General features: G+C 42.9%; 1 protein-coding gene and 1 pseudogene across 9 annotated transcripts in view; both read right to left on the bottom strand.

Moving 5' to 3' along the window:
- osbpl8 (oxysterol binding protein-like 8) overlaps positions 1 to 16,760 on the bottom strand; it is a 127,840-nt gene that overhangs the window by 21,381 nt on the left and 89,699 nt on the right. For 6 of the 8 annotated variants that reach the window (XM_085769666.1, XM_085769668.1, XM_085769670.1 and 3 more), the window contains one exon: positions 286 to 359. In XM_085769666.1, coding sequence (XP_085625792.1) covers positions 286 to 359 — 74 coding nt within the window. Of the gene's footprint in view, positions 1 to 285; positions 360 to 12,578; positions 13,015 to 16,760 lie in introns of those variants that run through there. The other 2 variants (XM_085769669.1, XM_085769673.1) reach the window with 2 other exon arrangements.
- LOC146962883 (gamma-crystallin M2 pseudogene) overlaps positions 1 to 16,760 on the bottom strand; it is a 310,111-nt pseudogene that overhangs the window by 226,945 nt on the left and 66,406 nt on the right. The window lies entirely within an intron of this gene.

Genomic DNA, 16,760 nt, shown 5'->3' with positions numbered 1-16,760 from the left:
GTTTGATGTGGACCTGGTCGGATAAAGCAGACGGGCCCCGGCCTCCTCCACACTCAGTTGGAAGAACAACAGAGTTTGAATTTTAGATAGTAAATGTTTGATGTGCACAGTGTGTGTGATGTGCGACTCGTCTCGATGTAGGCTATCTGACGCCGGAGGGTAAACCGCAAAGAGAAAAAGAATATGTGCGCTAATTCCCAAATTCTCTGGTCTCATTACAACACAAACACATGGAGTCATGCCCACCCCCACCCCCCGCCATCGCAGTGGAGCAGTTCATCTTACCTTGCTCTTAGATATGGAATGTGAGTCCTCTTTCAAAGGCAGAGGCAGGAGGTCCTCCTTCCCTCGCTCAAAACCTGCAACAGAAAAACACAACAGTCCATCACAATCTGATCTCGTTCCTGTTTTAGAACCTGGTCTGGTCAGGTGTCGAGACTGGACTCGGGTCCCGTCCCCATGTCGTTCACACTAAACCAATTCACTGTACACAACTCATGTGTCATGAGCTCTACAAGGAAATGATCCAATTAGTCAACCAGCATGATATTTAATTATCAGCATTTCTGATAATTGACTAAAAGCCGGGATCAACAGGTGGCTGCCAGTAACTCACACAGAGGTGGAGAACACCGTGTGTACAAACAGTTTACACTTCTTTCAGTAAATGTACACCAGGTTAAATGAAATCAAACAGACAGAAGCACTGAGTTTTTGTTTTTAATACAAAACGTGAATTATGGACATCGATATTTGATGGCTCAATAAATGATCTGATTTGGTTTGGAGATCACTTTGAGTGTTTTCATATGATATGTGCAGGGCCGTTGCTAGGAATTCTGGGCCCCCTGAAAGAATACTACAGTGGGCCCCTGCCCCCTGACTTATCCACTTTTACTCTTAGACTACGTATGTATTATCACGTTTTATTAACTTTGTTTTGATGCTAATTTACTATGAGTATTAGTCAGGGCCTTATGCAGAATAATTCAGTCATACAAAGATTAGACTACTGGGGGTTTTTGTGGGCCCCACTGGGCGCTGGGCCCCTGGAATTATCATCACCTTTCTCCCCTATACAACGGCCCTGGATATGTGAATCATTTTTCTATTTTTGTATTTATTCAGTAATTGAAAAATGAGCAATCATCAATCAGTGATGAAATGCAACCCTGCTTTGCTCTAGCAGCATCCTAATTGTTTCCTGTTGTTTTGTGATTCCTTCAGCTCTCACTGGCTCCATCAGTTAGTACATTAAGTGTCCGCAAGGAAATCAAGTGCGTTTGAAAATAACCTCACATCCACATGTCTGAGTCTCCAACAGGAATCCCGTTACATAACGCCAGTCACGGGAGCGACTGGAGGCGAGCCAAAGAATCTGGCTGGCAACAAGGTGGCACCTGCTGCAAGTCAGCTAATCTGAACTGAGCTCTGAACGTAGAGAACACGGCTTCGTGTGTTAATCCAGCGTTGGGCCGGGACCGGGTGGACGATGTGGGCAGCAGACGAGAAACTGATAAACCCCAGATAAGCCTCCACCTTAGCGTTTCCCATCTCGTGTCTATTAATTACTCCAGATTCCCCCACTGTGATCCTGACTCTGGTGGTCTCAAGGTGACGAAGGGCCTGTAAATATTTTATAGCTTCTGTTTCACATCCACAGGCTGAGAGTGAAGGAGCTGCTGCTGCTGAGTTTCAGTAACTAATCGTATTCGTCATTTGGAAGAGTCACATCTCATTTGAGCAACAAGCTGCTATAATGACAAATGTGTGTATGGCTGCAAGAAGAAGAGGTTTTCATTCTGGGTGTTAAAGGTCCACTGTGTAATAATTGGCTAGGTTTATTGGCTAAATCTGAATATACTACCCATGAATAGTATCAAGTGTATAATCGCTATAAAATAAAATTAGTTTGGTTTTCGTAGCCTTATAATTCTTCTTTTATATATACAAGTAGCAAGGGTCTTGCTTTAGAGAGCGTCGCCATCTTGTGCCGCCATGTTTGTAGGAAAGAATGAGTAGGAAACAGCAGACATATTGTAATATGAACGCTAGATATCAGCCCCCCCCCCCCATTTTACACACTGGACCTTTAAATGTGTGTTTTAATGTTGTCCTAAATGTTTATAGAGAAACCAGTTTTAAACTCTTTGTAATAACAACCTGATGTTTAGAGGATTGAAGGAATAAATGTTTTTGTCACATCCACTTCTAATTAAACCGCCTCATTTGCCCTGGTTCTTCAGTTTCCTGTGACGCCCATCAACAAACCAGCCCGCTTGCTGGAGGTGCATTCAGTGCCACACAGAGAGAGTAATAATAAACTAACTTCCACCTTAAAGGCACCTAGTGAAGTGAAGACAGTGCCAATCTGAGTGTTTCACACTGCAGGTGGATGTTGGCTGTAACTAGATAATTAACACAAATGGAGGAAACAGTGGAACTAAATAAAAACCTCCTGGGAATGAAACAAACTGCAGCAGCAGCAGGTCAACGGTCCTGCTGGAAAAGTGCTACTTGAGCACGAAGCAGCTGCATTCGTGTTCAAGAACACTTCATCCATCACATCACAGAGGTATCAGGACCGTTTCTGTACCAAACATCTTCTCATTTGGCTGATTAACATCGAAGCTGCTGCACTTTGTTTGTTTAAATGACTTAAAGCTGCAATTGGTAAGTAACCGCAAAGATATACATCAAGAAATGAAGGCAGACGATTGTCTGTGCTTCCTCAGTAATGGTACTGTATACTGGACGTCCCACCAGACCATCTGTGCCCACTTGACGGACATCTCCATGCCAACTTCAGCTGGAAAACAACTCAAGGGCAATCCAACCACTCAAGAGGCTACGTAGCTGATCGTCCTGTTCCCTTCATTTATGCATTTAAACAGAGAAAAGTGGACAATCATGGAATAACTGCATCAATAAAATGTAATGAAATTAGAGAGTCGCTCTGAAAACGAGTTTTAACACAACGAAAGCTACAATAACACAGCTTTCATAGGTCAGACTGCAGCCGGCAGCCTCTGTCTCATGATAACACTATAATAAACATCAGGCTCCACAGAGTCAACAGTCCAGTGCTAATCCGCATACTTGATATCCACCCAATCTGCAATCAGGCGGTCGGACTAAGTGAATGTTGTCCACTGAGAGTCCCATATCAACACCAGGATGCCACTTCTCCACGTCCCTACGCCTCAGACCCGAGGCAGCCTGTTAAATGATTACAGCTACGTGACATGAGGGACAATGATGATAGTTTGGTTTTCAAAAGAAATAATCACTGTAGTGTGTGTTTGTGTGTTGGTGTGTTTTAAATAAGAAAGTAATGTGCTGCTGTGTGTGGATGTTTTTTTTAAGCATCAAACGATACAAAAAATCATCTTCTGAAATAATCCACCTGGCAGCTTTAATCCTCATTATGAATTAGTTAAATATCTTTATTATGTTAAATGTTCAGGACAAACACTGGGCTTTCTAATGTGCGCTACATCAAGGTCTTAAGAAAAGAACGTGATAAGCGTTTCCACTGCTAAGGACAACTCAGGGAGTGTGTGAAGCCACCTGCAGTTTGTGTGTGTGTGTGTGTGTGTGTGTGTGTGTGTGTGTGTGTGTGTGTGTGTATGAACATCCTGTGATTTTTCAGAGAAGGTGCGATTCGTTTCTGAGCTGTCACGGTTTGGCTGAACAGACTGAGCCCCTGAATGTGGCGAGGACTGCTTTTCTAAGAATCTGTATTTTTAGACCATTCATCAAAGCAGTGTTACACTGCAAAATAACAGGAAGTGCTCCTTTGTGTTAGAATTCACTGAAAACTGACAGTAGAGCTGCAATGGTTTATTTACTGACAGAAAACTTGCATTACAGTAACTATTCAGATGAATTCTCATTATTTATCATTCAGTGGCTCCAGGTTTCAGATGTGTGACTCTTGACTTCCTTTCCTCCCTGCCGCCTGCTTACATGCAATACTCCAGCACTCTAGCACTTTACTTGTTCTTTTAAAATAGAACTTGTTGTTTTAAATAATAATTAACTAGTATTAGTCTTTTACCTCTGATGTCTTTATCTATTTATTTATATGTATTTTTGCATTTCTACTTGTAGTGCGCAATTCTTAGATAGATCTGTTTATTTATCTTTTTTAATTGGTGCAATGAATGACATGTGAATGCTGCTGCTGTAACAGCCATAATTTCCTGTGAAGGATTATTAAAGTATCTATCTATCTATCTATCTATCTATCTATCTATCTATCTATCTATCTATCTATCTATCTATCTATCTATCTATCTATCTATCTATCTATCTATCTATCTATCTATCTATCTATCTATCTGGTACATTTGATGATGCTGATCAGTTGTGTTTGTGATGGAGAGCTTTTCCTTTTAATAGGAAGGCTTCAAGGAATCACTTAGAGGTGCAAACATCAGCTGGCAAAGATGTTATGTTGCTGTTTTCCGGTTCCCTGTCACAAAGATAATGGAGAAAGAGCTGACAGGAACAGAGGTCAGAGTCCCGTCTGCCTCACACACACTTCAAACATTATTATGAAGGATGAGAGGCATCACTTTGATTGTATGTTCTTTATTTTATTTTGTCACATACAATGCTGACATGTCTCTGTGACACTGAGCCTCGGTTGCTTGGCAACTTAAGAATTACTGACCTTTAATTCAACATTTTACCTTTCTGACGTCTACCTCGCCCTCCTGCCCAGGGGGCTGCTGGGAAAACACAACGATCGAGCATCCAGAACGTAGTTGGAGCTCTGCCTGGCCCTGTTTGGAGCCAAAGCCCTGCTGCAGCCTCCAGGGCTCAAAACATCACCTTACAAAAGCTGCAGTTTCTCTTATGACCACTAGAGTGTGGCTCAACATCCATAATTGAGGCCATCACCTCTGTAAGTGACAGGTGGAACAGCAGCGAGGAGGAGCCGCTCACTCCGAGTGAAAAACTACTCTTCAGAAATATATGGGTGATGTCACAGAGGCTTCATCAACCTGGATATTCTGTGATGTCTGTTTTCACAATGAACTATTTATTAGGATCGAGTCAATTATTCAGAGTATCAGTCTAATTTGTATGGGCTACAAATGCACACAAAGTAAAAGTCACTAACCCTAAACTGCACTTGAGATTTCACTGGATTAAAGCTACAATAATGAGCATACAGTACATGAATCTGTTTGGTCTTGATTTATTTTTGAGATTTAATTCCTCTACATTCAATGTGCAGCCTGGCGACACCTAGTCCTTCCTGCGTGTGTAAGGTTGAAGAAGTAAGAGACTCACGCCCCACTGCAGACTGACTGGGGAAATTTTTCCTGTAAAAAAAAGAAAAAAAAACCCAGCGCTGCAGTGATCTCACTCTGCATCAAACATCATGGAGAGAGCAGACCGGATCAGAGCTGTGTGCTGCTACCACCATGAATGTCTCTCTACGGCAACGGTCCGCCTCACCAGACACATTACAACAATATGCGTCAGACAACGTGCACAACAGTTCAGAAGATGATAAAGGGGAATGAACTGCTGGCTATCTGACTGTAAACAACACTGTGTATGAGTGTGGTTCATTTCTGTACTGTATCTCTGTATGTGAAGGAGATGGTTCATCCAAATGCACTGAATGCTCCATCTCCAGCTGCCTGCCTTTAAACTGTGCTGAAAAGCAAGAACAGGTATTACTAATGCTGCTGTATTTTAAGGGTAAGTGTGGCGGTTACCATAGCAACAAGTGACCTGACAACAACAAATAGAGGTAAAAGCTGGCAGCCCACTTACTCTTCAGAATAATCCATTTTAGGGAGCAAATTGCCTGTGGGAAACGTGCCACGGCACAATGTCTGTACGAGTTTGGCTCAGGATTCACAACAGCCGAGAGATGGCTGGCCCAGTTAAGGCAGAAGAGACACGAGTGGGAACATTTCACTGGCACTGAATTTTTCACTTGATTTTTGATGTCTTCCCAATTAGTAGCCACACTCTGAATCCCTTTATTCACACAGTAGGAGTGGAAGTCTGCCAAGTACAAAGTACAGACATCTGTTGATACAGGAATCAGTTCAGTCAACACAGAAAGTTAACACAGATCAACTATCGCACTTCTTGTGCAAACTTCTTCCCATCATGAGGAAATGGACACTGAAGTAAAACAATTATTTCAAATACTTAAGTGTCATATTGTACCAAGGTAGGTATCTGTATAAACTATCTTTTTTTTTTTTATGTATTATAAATCAGGCCAGGGTTCAATATTAAAGGGATAGTTGAACACTTTGGCAAACTGGCCCATTGCCATAATCCCTAGAGTTTTAGCAGTAGGTTCGTTACCTTTAATTGTCGGTGCAAGCTATTTTTAGAACGGCGGAGCAGAGCCACAAGCTGCTCAGAGCTATGCTTTATGGGATTCCTTGGTTTCTCTCATCAAACTCATCAAATACACAATCCAACAACTCCAAAACGCTCTGGTGGACAAGTGGTAGCCTGCACATTTGCACGCTACGAGATAATAACGGAACTCCTAAGACTATAGGGATTCTGTCAATGGGTCAATTTGCCAAAATGTTGAACTATCCCTTTAAAACAGTCTAAGTATCCTCAGTTCACAGAAAAATTCTGACTGACTCTATTCAGAAACTGAAACTTCTGCGACTTTGTGATGTCACAACAAAGCACTTAACCCCTTACCACTTCACAAGCCCCGCCCACCCGAACCCACAATCCAACCTTCCAGGATTTAGTTTCTCTGAGTGTTTCACCTGAAATGTTCTATATTTTTACTTAACTACTAGGAAAACACTCAGCAAATCAGAAGAGAGTTTCAGAACCTCCTCTCTCCTGATTGGCTCAGAGAGAGATCTGAGAGAGAAGATAAAACGATGAAAGTACACTTCGATGGCTTTTGGCTCTTCAAACTACTAGTATATCTTATGGATCAATGCTTCAAATAAAACAGAGGAGCAGTGCAGAGTTAAGAACTCTGAATATCCTTGAAGGTCTTTGATATCCAGCCCACCTCTGTCCTTTGCTACAGTTGTGCACCACTTCCTCTTGGTAATCAAAAGCTCATCTCATCTCATCTTCATGGTCAGAGATTCCACCCAGTGTTCCAACATGCAGTTTGCCGAGTCATGCTGACCTCAGAGCGAACTGTGAATCCAGCTAATTACCGACCACTAGGGTACGGCTTTTTTCCACTCTCCTATAAGGGTCCCGTTTCAAACTCCAAGTGGATTTCCCTTGCTGCTCCTCCCTGGCTACAGGAAACAACAGTAAACAAAACAGCTGAGAGTGCACACGCCACATAAAAGGGCGTATTCTCTCACTTAATGTTAAAATATTAAGCAGTAATTCCACTGATGAATAATGCATTGTCTGAGTGTATTTGTGGGAGTAGGCTTTTAACAGATCACAAAAATTAGAGTTTCACTCAGCAGCACAACGTGTCCTCGCCCTTCACCGTTTTAATCTGCAGGTCTCCCATCACAGCCTTCAAACCGGTTTCTTCTGCAGCCTATCTGACTGTTTCACGAACAAAAAACACACTAACTGAGATCAACTGGTCCCAATCCACATTAAAAAAAAGAAAAAAAGCTTGTACTTTATTCTGTCTGCACACCGGCGGCTTGACGACACAAAAGCACATTATCTCTAGGAGGGGATGATATTTCAAGCAGGATGTGTCTGGATGAGAGTGGGGGCATTAGCCTGCTTGTATTACCATGGCTGTTATATATTTATAGTTCACCTGGGGTTCGTGTGCAGCGCCGGGTCCTGGCATCGCCCTCAGTCCCTGGTGAAGGCTGCAGACAATGATCTATTGACCTGTCGTCTCACATTTTAGAGTGAAGTTTAGATTGATGAAGCTGCAGTGCTTTGGTAATAAAAATTCTCCCAGGGAAAAAAAGAAAAGAAATGAAGTCATACTAAATACATTTTTGGCCAAAGTACTTTAAGTGAAATGTATATTATACACTGAGAAGGAGTGGAGTAGCAGTATATTTCACATTCTAATATTTGAGTAGTTGGAATAATCAAATACTTGGTAAAGATAAGACATACAGTGGCATGCAAAAGTTTGGGAACCCCCGGTCTAAATATCTGTTAATGTGAACAGTTCAGCAAGTGGAAGATAGAAAGAAAGTTACAGATGACACATTCCCTTCACATTTTAAACAGCTTTAAAGCCCCAGTATGTAACTTATTTGGCTTTTTATTAGCAAAAATCAAATATGTCTTTCATATTTCACTGAAGTCGAATCACAGCTGCATACAAAGTAAAGCTTTCTGGTTCCTTAGAATGAGTTGTTACAAGTCGTTACAAATACATAAGTGGGCGACGCACCGAACCGAGGCGGCCATGTTGCATCGCCATTTTTTACGTTGAGTGGCGGCGTGACTGTAGGTAACCATAGAAACTGAGCGGAGCTGTGGGCTCGGCCTGTTAAAACTGTCACCACTGTGTAGTGTGAGGAAGGACGGAGGCACTGGTGTTGCATTCAGGTGCAGTCAGGCAGACGGCCGTCGGCAAACCAACTGGATGTCATTTTATTCCACGAGAGAAAGACGGTAAAACGTGGGTCAGGTAAACAATACCACATCACCATGACAACATGTTGTCACACCTGTATTGTTTTGCCTCGTGCTGACCGACCACTTGTTTACATAGACGCTTGTTTATCCTGTTACATGCAGCGTCTGTTGTCTGTCTGACGTCTGTCCCATTTCAGGTGAATGCAACATCAAGAATACGTTCCGATATGCAACTGCACCACTAGATGGGGGGAATTCCTACACATTATAAATAATTTAAATATATATATTTTTAATTTTCATCTTTTACATTTTCAAAATGACAGAAAAGGAAAAGGCCCTCAGCAAAAGTTTGGGCTCCTGCATAGTTAGTAGCTAGTAGCCCCCCCTTTGGAAACAATCACAGTGTGTAAATAGTAAATATCTTTTTCTGATACCTTGGTCAAAGTTTTCTGAGAGCTCCAGTCTCCTCGGTTTCCCATTCTTTTACAGGCTGCTGCTTTGTTTCCCCTTTTTCACTCTAAAACTGTAGAAAACTAAAATAATAAACTGATATTGCTTAAAATATTGCAAAAGAGTGTTTCATGTTTAACTTGATGCCTTTTGGAGATCATTTCATCTTCCACTTGCTGAACTGTTCACATTAACAGATATTTTGACCAGGGGTGCTCAAACTTTTGCATGCCACTGTATATTATCTGTTGGTAGACTAATACAGTGTGTTTTGTAAAGAAAAAGATGTTGAGAGACTCACTGAAGCAGACACCGGTGATTAAAACGTTACAGACGTACCCAGATTGATGGCCAGCACCAGTCAGGATAGGAAATTAAATGCCTGAGGACAATTAGCCGACCGGTAAGAATGTGCACAATGTGGAGCTTCTGACATCACTCACATTAGCAGCATACCAACCCAAACTGAGTCATCATCCATCCGTGAGCTGTTTTCTAAGAGAAACAGCCTCAAGGAGAAAAAAAAAACCCTGAATGTAACAGCTACGCAGGAGCAAACACCACCATGTGGAGACGGCTCTTCTGTAGGTGTGGAAGAAAAAAGAAAAGGGACAGAGGTGCAGAAAGATACGAAACAAATGCAACCCGTGTCCCACAGTTTGTCTCACAGCAGACGCCTGTAGCACGGTGTCGCAAATAAGAATGAATGGCACTGAGGCTGGGAGCTGACGGAGAGACAAACACCGTGACTCAGACGACGTCTCGCAGCTCCAGCTATTTGCGTATCTGGAGGCAGTGTTGTTTCAGAGGGGAAGGAAGAGGGCTTGTGGCCAAAAGGTCACTCGCCCAAATCCCCAGAGGTGCAAAGGTCTGAGGAGGGAAAAAAAACAAAAAAACAAAAAAAAACATGACAAACAACTGCTGTTGTCCTTGAGCAAAGCGGTGTCGTGACGGAGCTGCGCGGCGGTAAACAGCAGAAGACTTTAAGTTTGCACCGGGTCGGATGAGTTTCAATTACCGCACCAAAGTGTGGCCGTGCTGAAAAAACAGAATTAGTGCCCGGTCAGCCTTCCCTGGATTAATAACAGTCATCTGCAAAGGTGGAACAGAACATCCTCTCTGTGCCAGCTGTCTGCCTGCAGGTCCCTGTCCCGTGTCCCCCTCAGCAGGACACACAAAGACACAGAGACTTTACAAATGAACACTAAACTGATTTAATCCTGAGTGTTTTGTGGGATTCGGTGTCCTTCTAAAAAATAAGGATTATCAATGCACTCAGAGAGGAAGTGGAACAGCAAACCACCTGCGTTTTTACAAAGACCTAACGGCACTCTGCCTCTGATTGGCCCTGACGCTGAGAATATCACGACAACCTTGAATGACGTCAAGATTCACAATAAAGAAAACCACGAGGAGACATGCTGCCCCCGTCCCACGCCTTCAACATCATCAATGAAGATAACTGACAAGATGCCTAATCCTGACCCAACATCCTCAGAGTCAGTCTGCAACACACTAACAAGCCAACATCACTACCATACTGCAAAAAAGGTTTGTCCACTTTCTGTTGCTAAGGCTTGATAGATGCTGCTGTGATATAAAGTTCTAGGTGTAATTAAATTGAACATTACACCGGTGCATGAGGGAAACTTAGTCCAGATCCCTGTTGCAACAGTTTTCCATTTGGTTGTTCCAACTTAATTTCTCAATAGACAGAAGACAGTACTTGCAACATCCCACAGCTTTCACCAAGAGAAAATGTAAAACAGGTTCAGCTGCGATGATTCTGTCTTGGTTTATGAAGGTCTACTCCAGCATCAACAGGACTGACACCAGCTTCCTCCATGTTGGACAAGAACTGTTTATGAAAACAATGTTCTGTTGTCTTGAGCACAAATATGTACACCCACTGTTTGCCACTGCTGTTGTCATGTGTTGCACACTCAGAACACAAACCAGTGTGCACAGTGCACCTGCACCTTTCTGTAAGCAGTAAGCACAAATACTGTATGGAGAACTTCATGCTTCATCTCGTTGGCTACATGTCATCCTCTCGCTCTCTCTGCCTAACATCTCCCATCACAAAGACTAACTTAAGAAATGCCAGAGGAACATTGTCATGAATGAAGCTGCTTCTTGTTTTCCTTAAACTCTCTCAATCCCAGGTCTCAAGTCACAGGTATTAATCCTACTATACTTGAAATGTTTGCTAACCTTAAATGTATTTTTAATTTAACCAGTGAATGAAGTATATCCCTCATAAAATCATGGAGGGATATATATGTAATGAGCATTTCCTTAAACAACATCATCATATTTACATTTACTACATTCTCACCAAAGCACATCTGTGTATCCTTGATGTCCACTAAATATATTTTGACACATTTCCTTCCACAGTAACCCTTTGAAATATGCTGTTTTAATTCGTTTTTAATATTTCGAATTTGGCAAATCCAACTGGCAGTCTTCCTCTTCACAGCCTGTAAGGGTCACTGCTTCACTTCTTCATCTGTTATCTCCTCCCACTCCCATTAGAGTATGTACAGTAGAAGGTAAAACAGGCAACAGGAAAGCGTGAGGCATGTCTGATACAATCACCTGGTCTCCTCTGATGACAGATTTCCTCCCTGGCCCTCAGGACGTTAGGAACAGCTATAAACACTTCCGCCTTTAGAAGGGCGAAGTTGCAAAGTCATTTTAACAAGTTCATTTTGAGAACCCCTCTGACATTATAAACTAGACGTAGCCTCCTGACTGTCCGCTGAACACGCTCTTTGCAACCTGTTTGATGCCAATATGAGAATTCTGCCTTTACATGACCAGTCTGGAGCAGTGGACTGAGTGAGTTGGTTTGTTCCAGATAAATGACTCTTTTCCGACTAGTTGATGGACTGAAACAAATGTGTATATAACGTAGCTAAACTTTAACTGGTGTATTATTTTGAGACGGGAAACACTAACGGTAATACTAAGTAAGTACACACTATTAAGCATTAGTTAATACTTTTTAATTCATCATTTATAACACATGAATACTCATAAGTATGTAGTTTATAAACACAGTTAAAAATGTTTTACTCATTATTATTTAAATATTATTTTATAAACTACATACTAATGAGTATTCATGTGTTATAAATGAAGAATTCAGTATTTATTAATGCTTAACTAATGCTTAATAGTGTGTACTTATTAAAAAGTGTTACCACAGTAACTTTTCTGATTACTCGTTACTGGAAAAAGTGGTTCCAATAATAACGCTGTTATTTCCATCACTGGTCCTGAGTAAACATCAACACAGGTGAATCTGATTCAAACCCAGTCACAATCCCCTATGAAAGCCAAGACCGAGCACTGACCCCAGATCAGACTTCTACTCATCACAGCATCTCACTTCATCTCCATGTTTCAGAGAAGAGCAGTCGTCTATCAGAGGAAAACTCTACTACAGTGAACCTGAGACACTACAACAACACGAGTAGCTGTCAGTCACAGGGTGAAACTACACTAACACACACTAACACTCCCCCCGGTGTGGAGCTCCATCTCATCGCTCCACACCGCCGTGCACCAACCTGGCAGCGAGATGGGCGACAGCTCGTTATAGCCCCCGAAGGAGGCGTTGCGGATGAGTTTGCGTCCGTCCGGATGCGGAGGTCGAAGCGACGCCGTCCCGCCGCACGTGGAGAAACGGCGACGACTCAGCAGGCCCTCCTCCTTCATCATGGGGTCGGCCGGCGGTAGCTCCCACGCCGGGGAGGTGGGGGGGCAGGAGAGGGGGGCGTAGGGGTGTGTGGGGGGGAAGGAAACTCAAGGGTAGAGGGTCGAGGAGGGGAACAGTCCGATCTGTCCCTGCCGGCTAGTGTAGAGACCACCACACACACACACACACAGAGCAGCTCAGACAGCAGGCAGTGAACCGGTGCAGTCTGCTGCTGCCTCTCCAGCCAACTGCTGCCTTCCTCCCACACACACCGGCTCCCTCTCCGCTCCGCTCTACAGAGCGTGTGTGTGTGTGTGTGAACGGCAGCAGCCTGTAAGTACTTAATAACGAATAAGCTGAGCCCCTCCCACTCCCGCTCCTCTGGATGGGGAGGAGAGCTGCATCTTAGCTGGAAAAATAACTCTTGTGTTCCACATCTCATCTCTCTCATCAGATCAATCTCTCGCTACATTCTGCATTCATTACTCCTGATACAAAAAGGCACATTTCACTGCTTTTCAACCTTTTTTTCATTAGATTTGTCACAGGGATGGCAGGTCTATATGACGCAGAGAACACCTGTTATATCACTCCAAATGAATCAGCATTCACTTTGTTGACATCAGTGTATGGACACAAATGCAGGGAGGGTTTGGTGGAGATAAGTGTCTTCTTCCTCTGTCACAACAGCTATGGAACATTAAAAATAAAGAAAAAACACTTGTTGACATATTGTCGGGACTCAACACATCCACGGCACCTGTCACAGTAGGCAAACTGATTGTGTAAGTCACAAATAAAAGATGAGTAAATGCAACAAGCAGAAGCATATTTAGCTTGGACTGCTGTTGACAATCTAACCACCCCCACCACCACCACCAAGCCATAGATAACCAGGCCAGGTAACGGTTTAATCCAGTTACCCACCACCACTGTGATCTCTTTTAGCTGCTGACTATTTGTTTTTGCTGAGTGTTGCCACAACAGAGGAAGAGCTGGTTGGTAACTGACTCTAGCTCTGGTTTAATGGGGTTTATTGTAAGTTTTCTCTGCTGGTGAACATTATTTCCTGTTAAGAGTGAGTTTTGGTGATGCCACTTTTGACCTTCTGTTTTCTTTCTAATAACAGAGCTTATAACATCTGTGTCCTCTGAGTAGCTGCATCATCTGGGCAGACTGGAGGCTCCAGCTGTTGGTGAGTTAGGGATTAAGTCTGATATTGAACTCATAAGATTTCTTCTAGACTGGCTAGTTAAAGGGATACTTCACCCAAAATCGCCAATTCACCAATTTTCTACTCACCATCATGCCAAGGAAGGGTTTGGAGAACTTTCGAGAGTTCAAGAGTCATCAAAACGCTTTTGGAGTTCCAGGGGGGGTCTGGCTGGCAACAGATTTCAATATAATGGCGGCGGATAGTGCTCACTTTTGAATCGTCCAAAACACACACTATGAAACATCCAGATACCTCCATACTGCTCGTCTGTACTGACCCAAGTGTCCTGAAGCCGCCACATGAAAAAGTTGTTCAGAAAAATAATTTGATCTCTGTTTTTAGCCTTGATGTAGCAGTAGCTCCCAGTGGCTCTGTTGATGTTTGTGCACATGTGCGATATTTGCTGCGAGATGATCTTCCATGTTTACATCATACATCCAATGATTTACAACGACAAACACTTCAGGACACTTGGGTCAGTACAGACGAGCAGTATGGAGGTATCTGGATGTTTCATAGTGTGTGTTTTGGATGATTCAAAGTAAGCACTATCCGCCGCCATTATATGAAAATCTGTTGCCAGCCGGACCCCCCCCTGGAACTCCAAAAGCGTTTTGATAACTCTGAAAGTTCTCCAAACCCTTCCTTCGTATGATGGTGAGTAGAAAATTGGTGAATTATCGATTTTGGGTGAAGTATCCCTTTAACTAGTGTTAGACGTAGTAATTACAAAAGTTAATGTAAGCTTTTCAATGAAGTGGAATACAGCATGATGTCTGATTGTTCCTCATCCTGGTCATTTAAATTTAGTTATCAACAACTTTAGGCAGCAAAATCCTACACAACCAAAAGCTGCAAGAGGCACTGAGTTTGATAACCTGGATTTGGACCTGGATCCAGAATGTGTTGGTCTACCAGAACCCAAACCTGCCAACCAGTGTGTGTGCACCTGAGCAGAATCCAGCTTCATGTGTTCTGCTTGATTTCCTGTAGGTGAACACTAGGATTCAGTGATACATACAGTATTACTGTGTGCAATGTTCAATCACTGGTATTTAATAACAGCCACATTACCAGCAGTGAAATGTCCCTTTAAGACGCCTCTCTGCTCATCCTCTTCCCTCCTCTTGACAACCACACTACGTATCCCCTGCAGCCTGTCAACTGTGAGCGCTATGCTGACCAGACTACCAAACACACACACACACAAGCACATACAATCACAGAACACCAACTCTGCTGAGGACAGAAGAAAGCTCCTTTTTCACACCAGTGGCCATATTCAAGATGGAAATCAATACACTCAATTACCTCTGAATACAGGCCATTGATCTGGCCAACGTGACCCACCAAAATTTAAACGTAATCCAATAAAAACACATACTTATTGTACTCAGTTGGAGAGTCAGTACCCGGCTTCACAGTGGTGAGAAGACGTCACTGTATCCTTCTCATGAATACATTTAAAGCAGATATCAGTGGAATGTTTTTGTTAATATAAGTCCTAAATAGTCCTATTTTCCGTCAGCAATCACTTACATGAAGTATTTCAGCCTAAACACGAGTCTCTCCGTCACTCTGCTCTGCTGTAACCCGAGGAGAAAATTTTCCTTGTGGGATACAAGTGTTATCCAATGAGGGGAGAGAACGGCATGAAGGGCTGTGTGTGCAGCCAAGGGATGCGCGTGAATGTGGTGACGTAGCACGAGGACCAATTGATGCCTGACAAGGGCGGGGGCTGCTAACTCATGGTGCGTTCAAGGAAACTCGTACTTTGTGTTTTTCCTTCCTGTGAAGTTACAAGTTCACGGGTCGGAAGTTACGAGTGGCCGTTATAGGGAACTTTCACAGACAATGTGACTTGAAGCTGTAACTTACGGTTTCAAAAGCCTGCCTTGAACACAGCATTAGCCGAAACGGCCGTGCCGCTGTTATCTGCTTTAAATAATGCTGAGACCAAATGCACGACGTGTTGACAGATATCTGTAACACACGGTTTCTGAGCTGGATTTTCATGGACAAATGTGATTTTTTTTTTTTTAAGAAAAAAAAGGAAACTTGTTTAGTCAGCTGAAGGCCATGGGAGATAATTAAAGTAATCAGGAAGTCTCATACAAAGTGAGTAGATAGCGCTTTGAAAAAAAAGATTCAGCACGGAGATGAGTGGTTAATGTATCTGAGCAGGAATGAATAGACTTGGCATTGGGCCTTATCTTTGAAACTGAGTCTGGGAGGCTCATTGTCTGCTGCTGATCCTTCCACAGTCCACTGGCATCCTGCTTCCAGCTCACCTGCAATTTTTTTTATTCTTTAAAGGGATAGTTCAACATTGTGGCAAATTGGCCCATTGTCATAATCCCTATAGTTTTAGCAGTAGGTTTGTTACCTTTAATTGTTGGTGCAAGCTATTTTTAGAACGGCGGAGCAGAGCTGTGAGCTGCTCAGAGCTACGCTACGGAGGCTAATGGGATTTCTTGGTTTCCCTCATCAAACTCATCAAATACACAATCCAACAACTCCACAACGCTCTGGTGGACAAGTTGTGACCTGCACATTCACCACGTTACGAGATAATAACAGAACGCTAAGAGACAGAGTTGTTTCCGAGGTAAATTCATGCAAAAGCGATGATGCATGTTCCCGTCAGGGGCAGTTTTTCAGCAAGCAGTCTCTGCATTTACCTCTAAAACAACTCCATCTCGTAACTCCATCCTTTAAACCCCCACCACTGAGTGAGCCCCCTCTAACCATTTCATCTGGACAGCTTGGAGAGCTGACTGATGAATGTAAAAGTTGATAAATCTGCAGCTCCGCCCGTCTGACTCAAATGTGCTTTAA

The sequence above is a fragment of the Trachurus japonicus genome, chromosome 23 (genome assembly GCF_045865225.1).
Source record: "Trachurus japonicus isolate A0001 chromosome 23, Traja_1.0".
Classification (NCBI taxonomy): Eukaryota; Metazoa; Chordata; class Actinopteri; order Carangiformes; family Carangidae; genus Trachurus; species Trachurus japonicus.
Note: the sequence above shows the minus strand (reverse complement) of the source record. Positions and strands in the feature narration are given on the sequence as shown.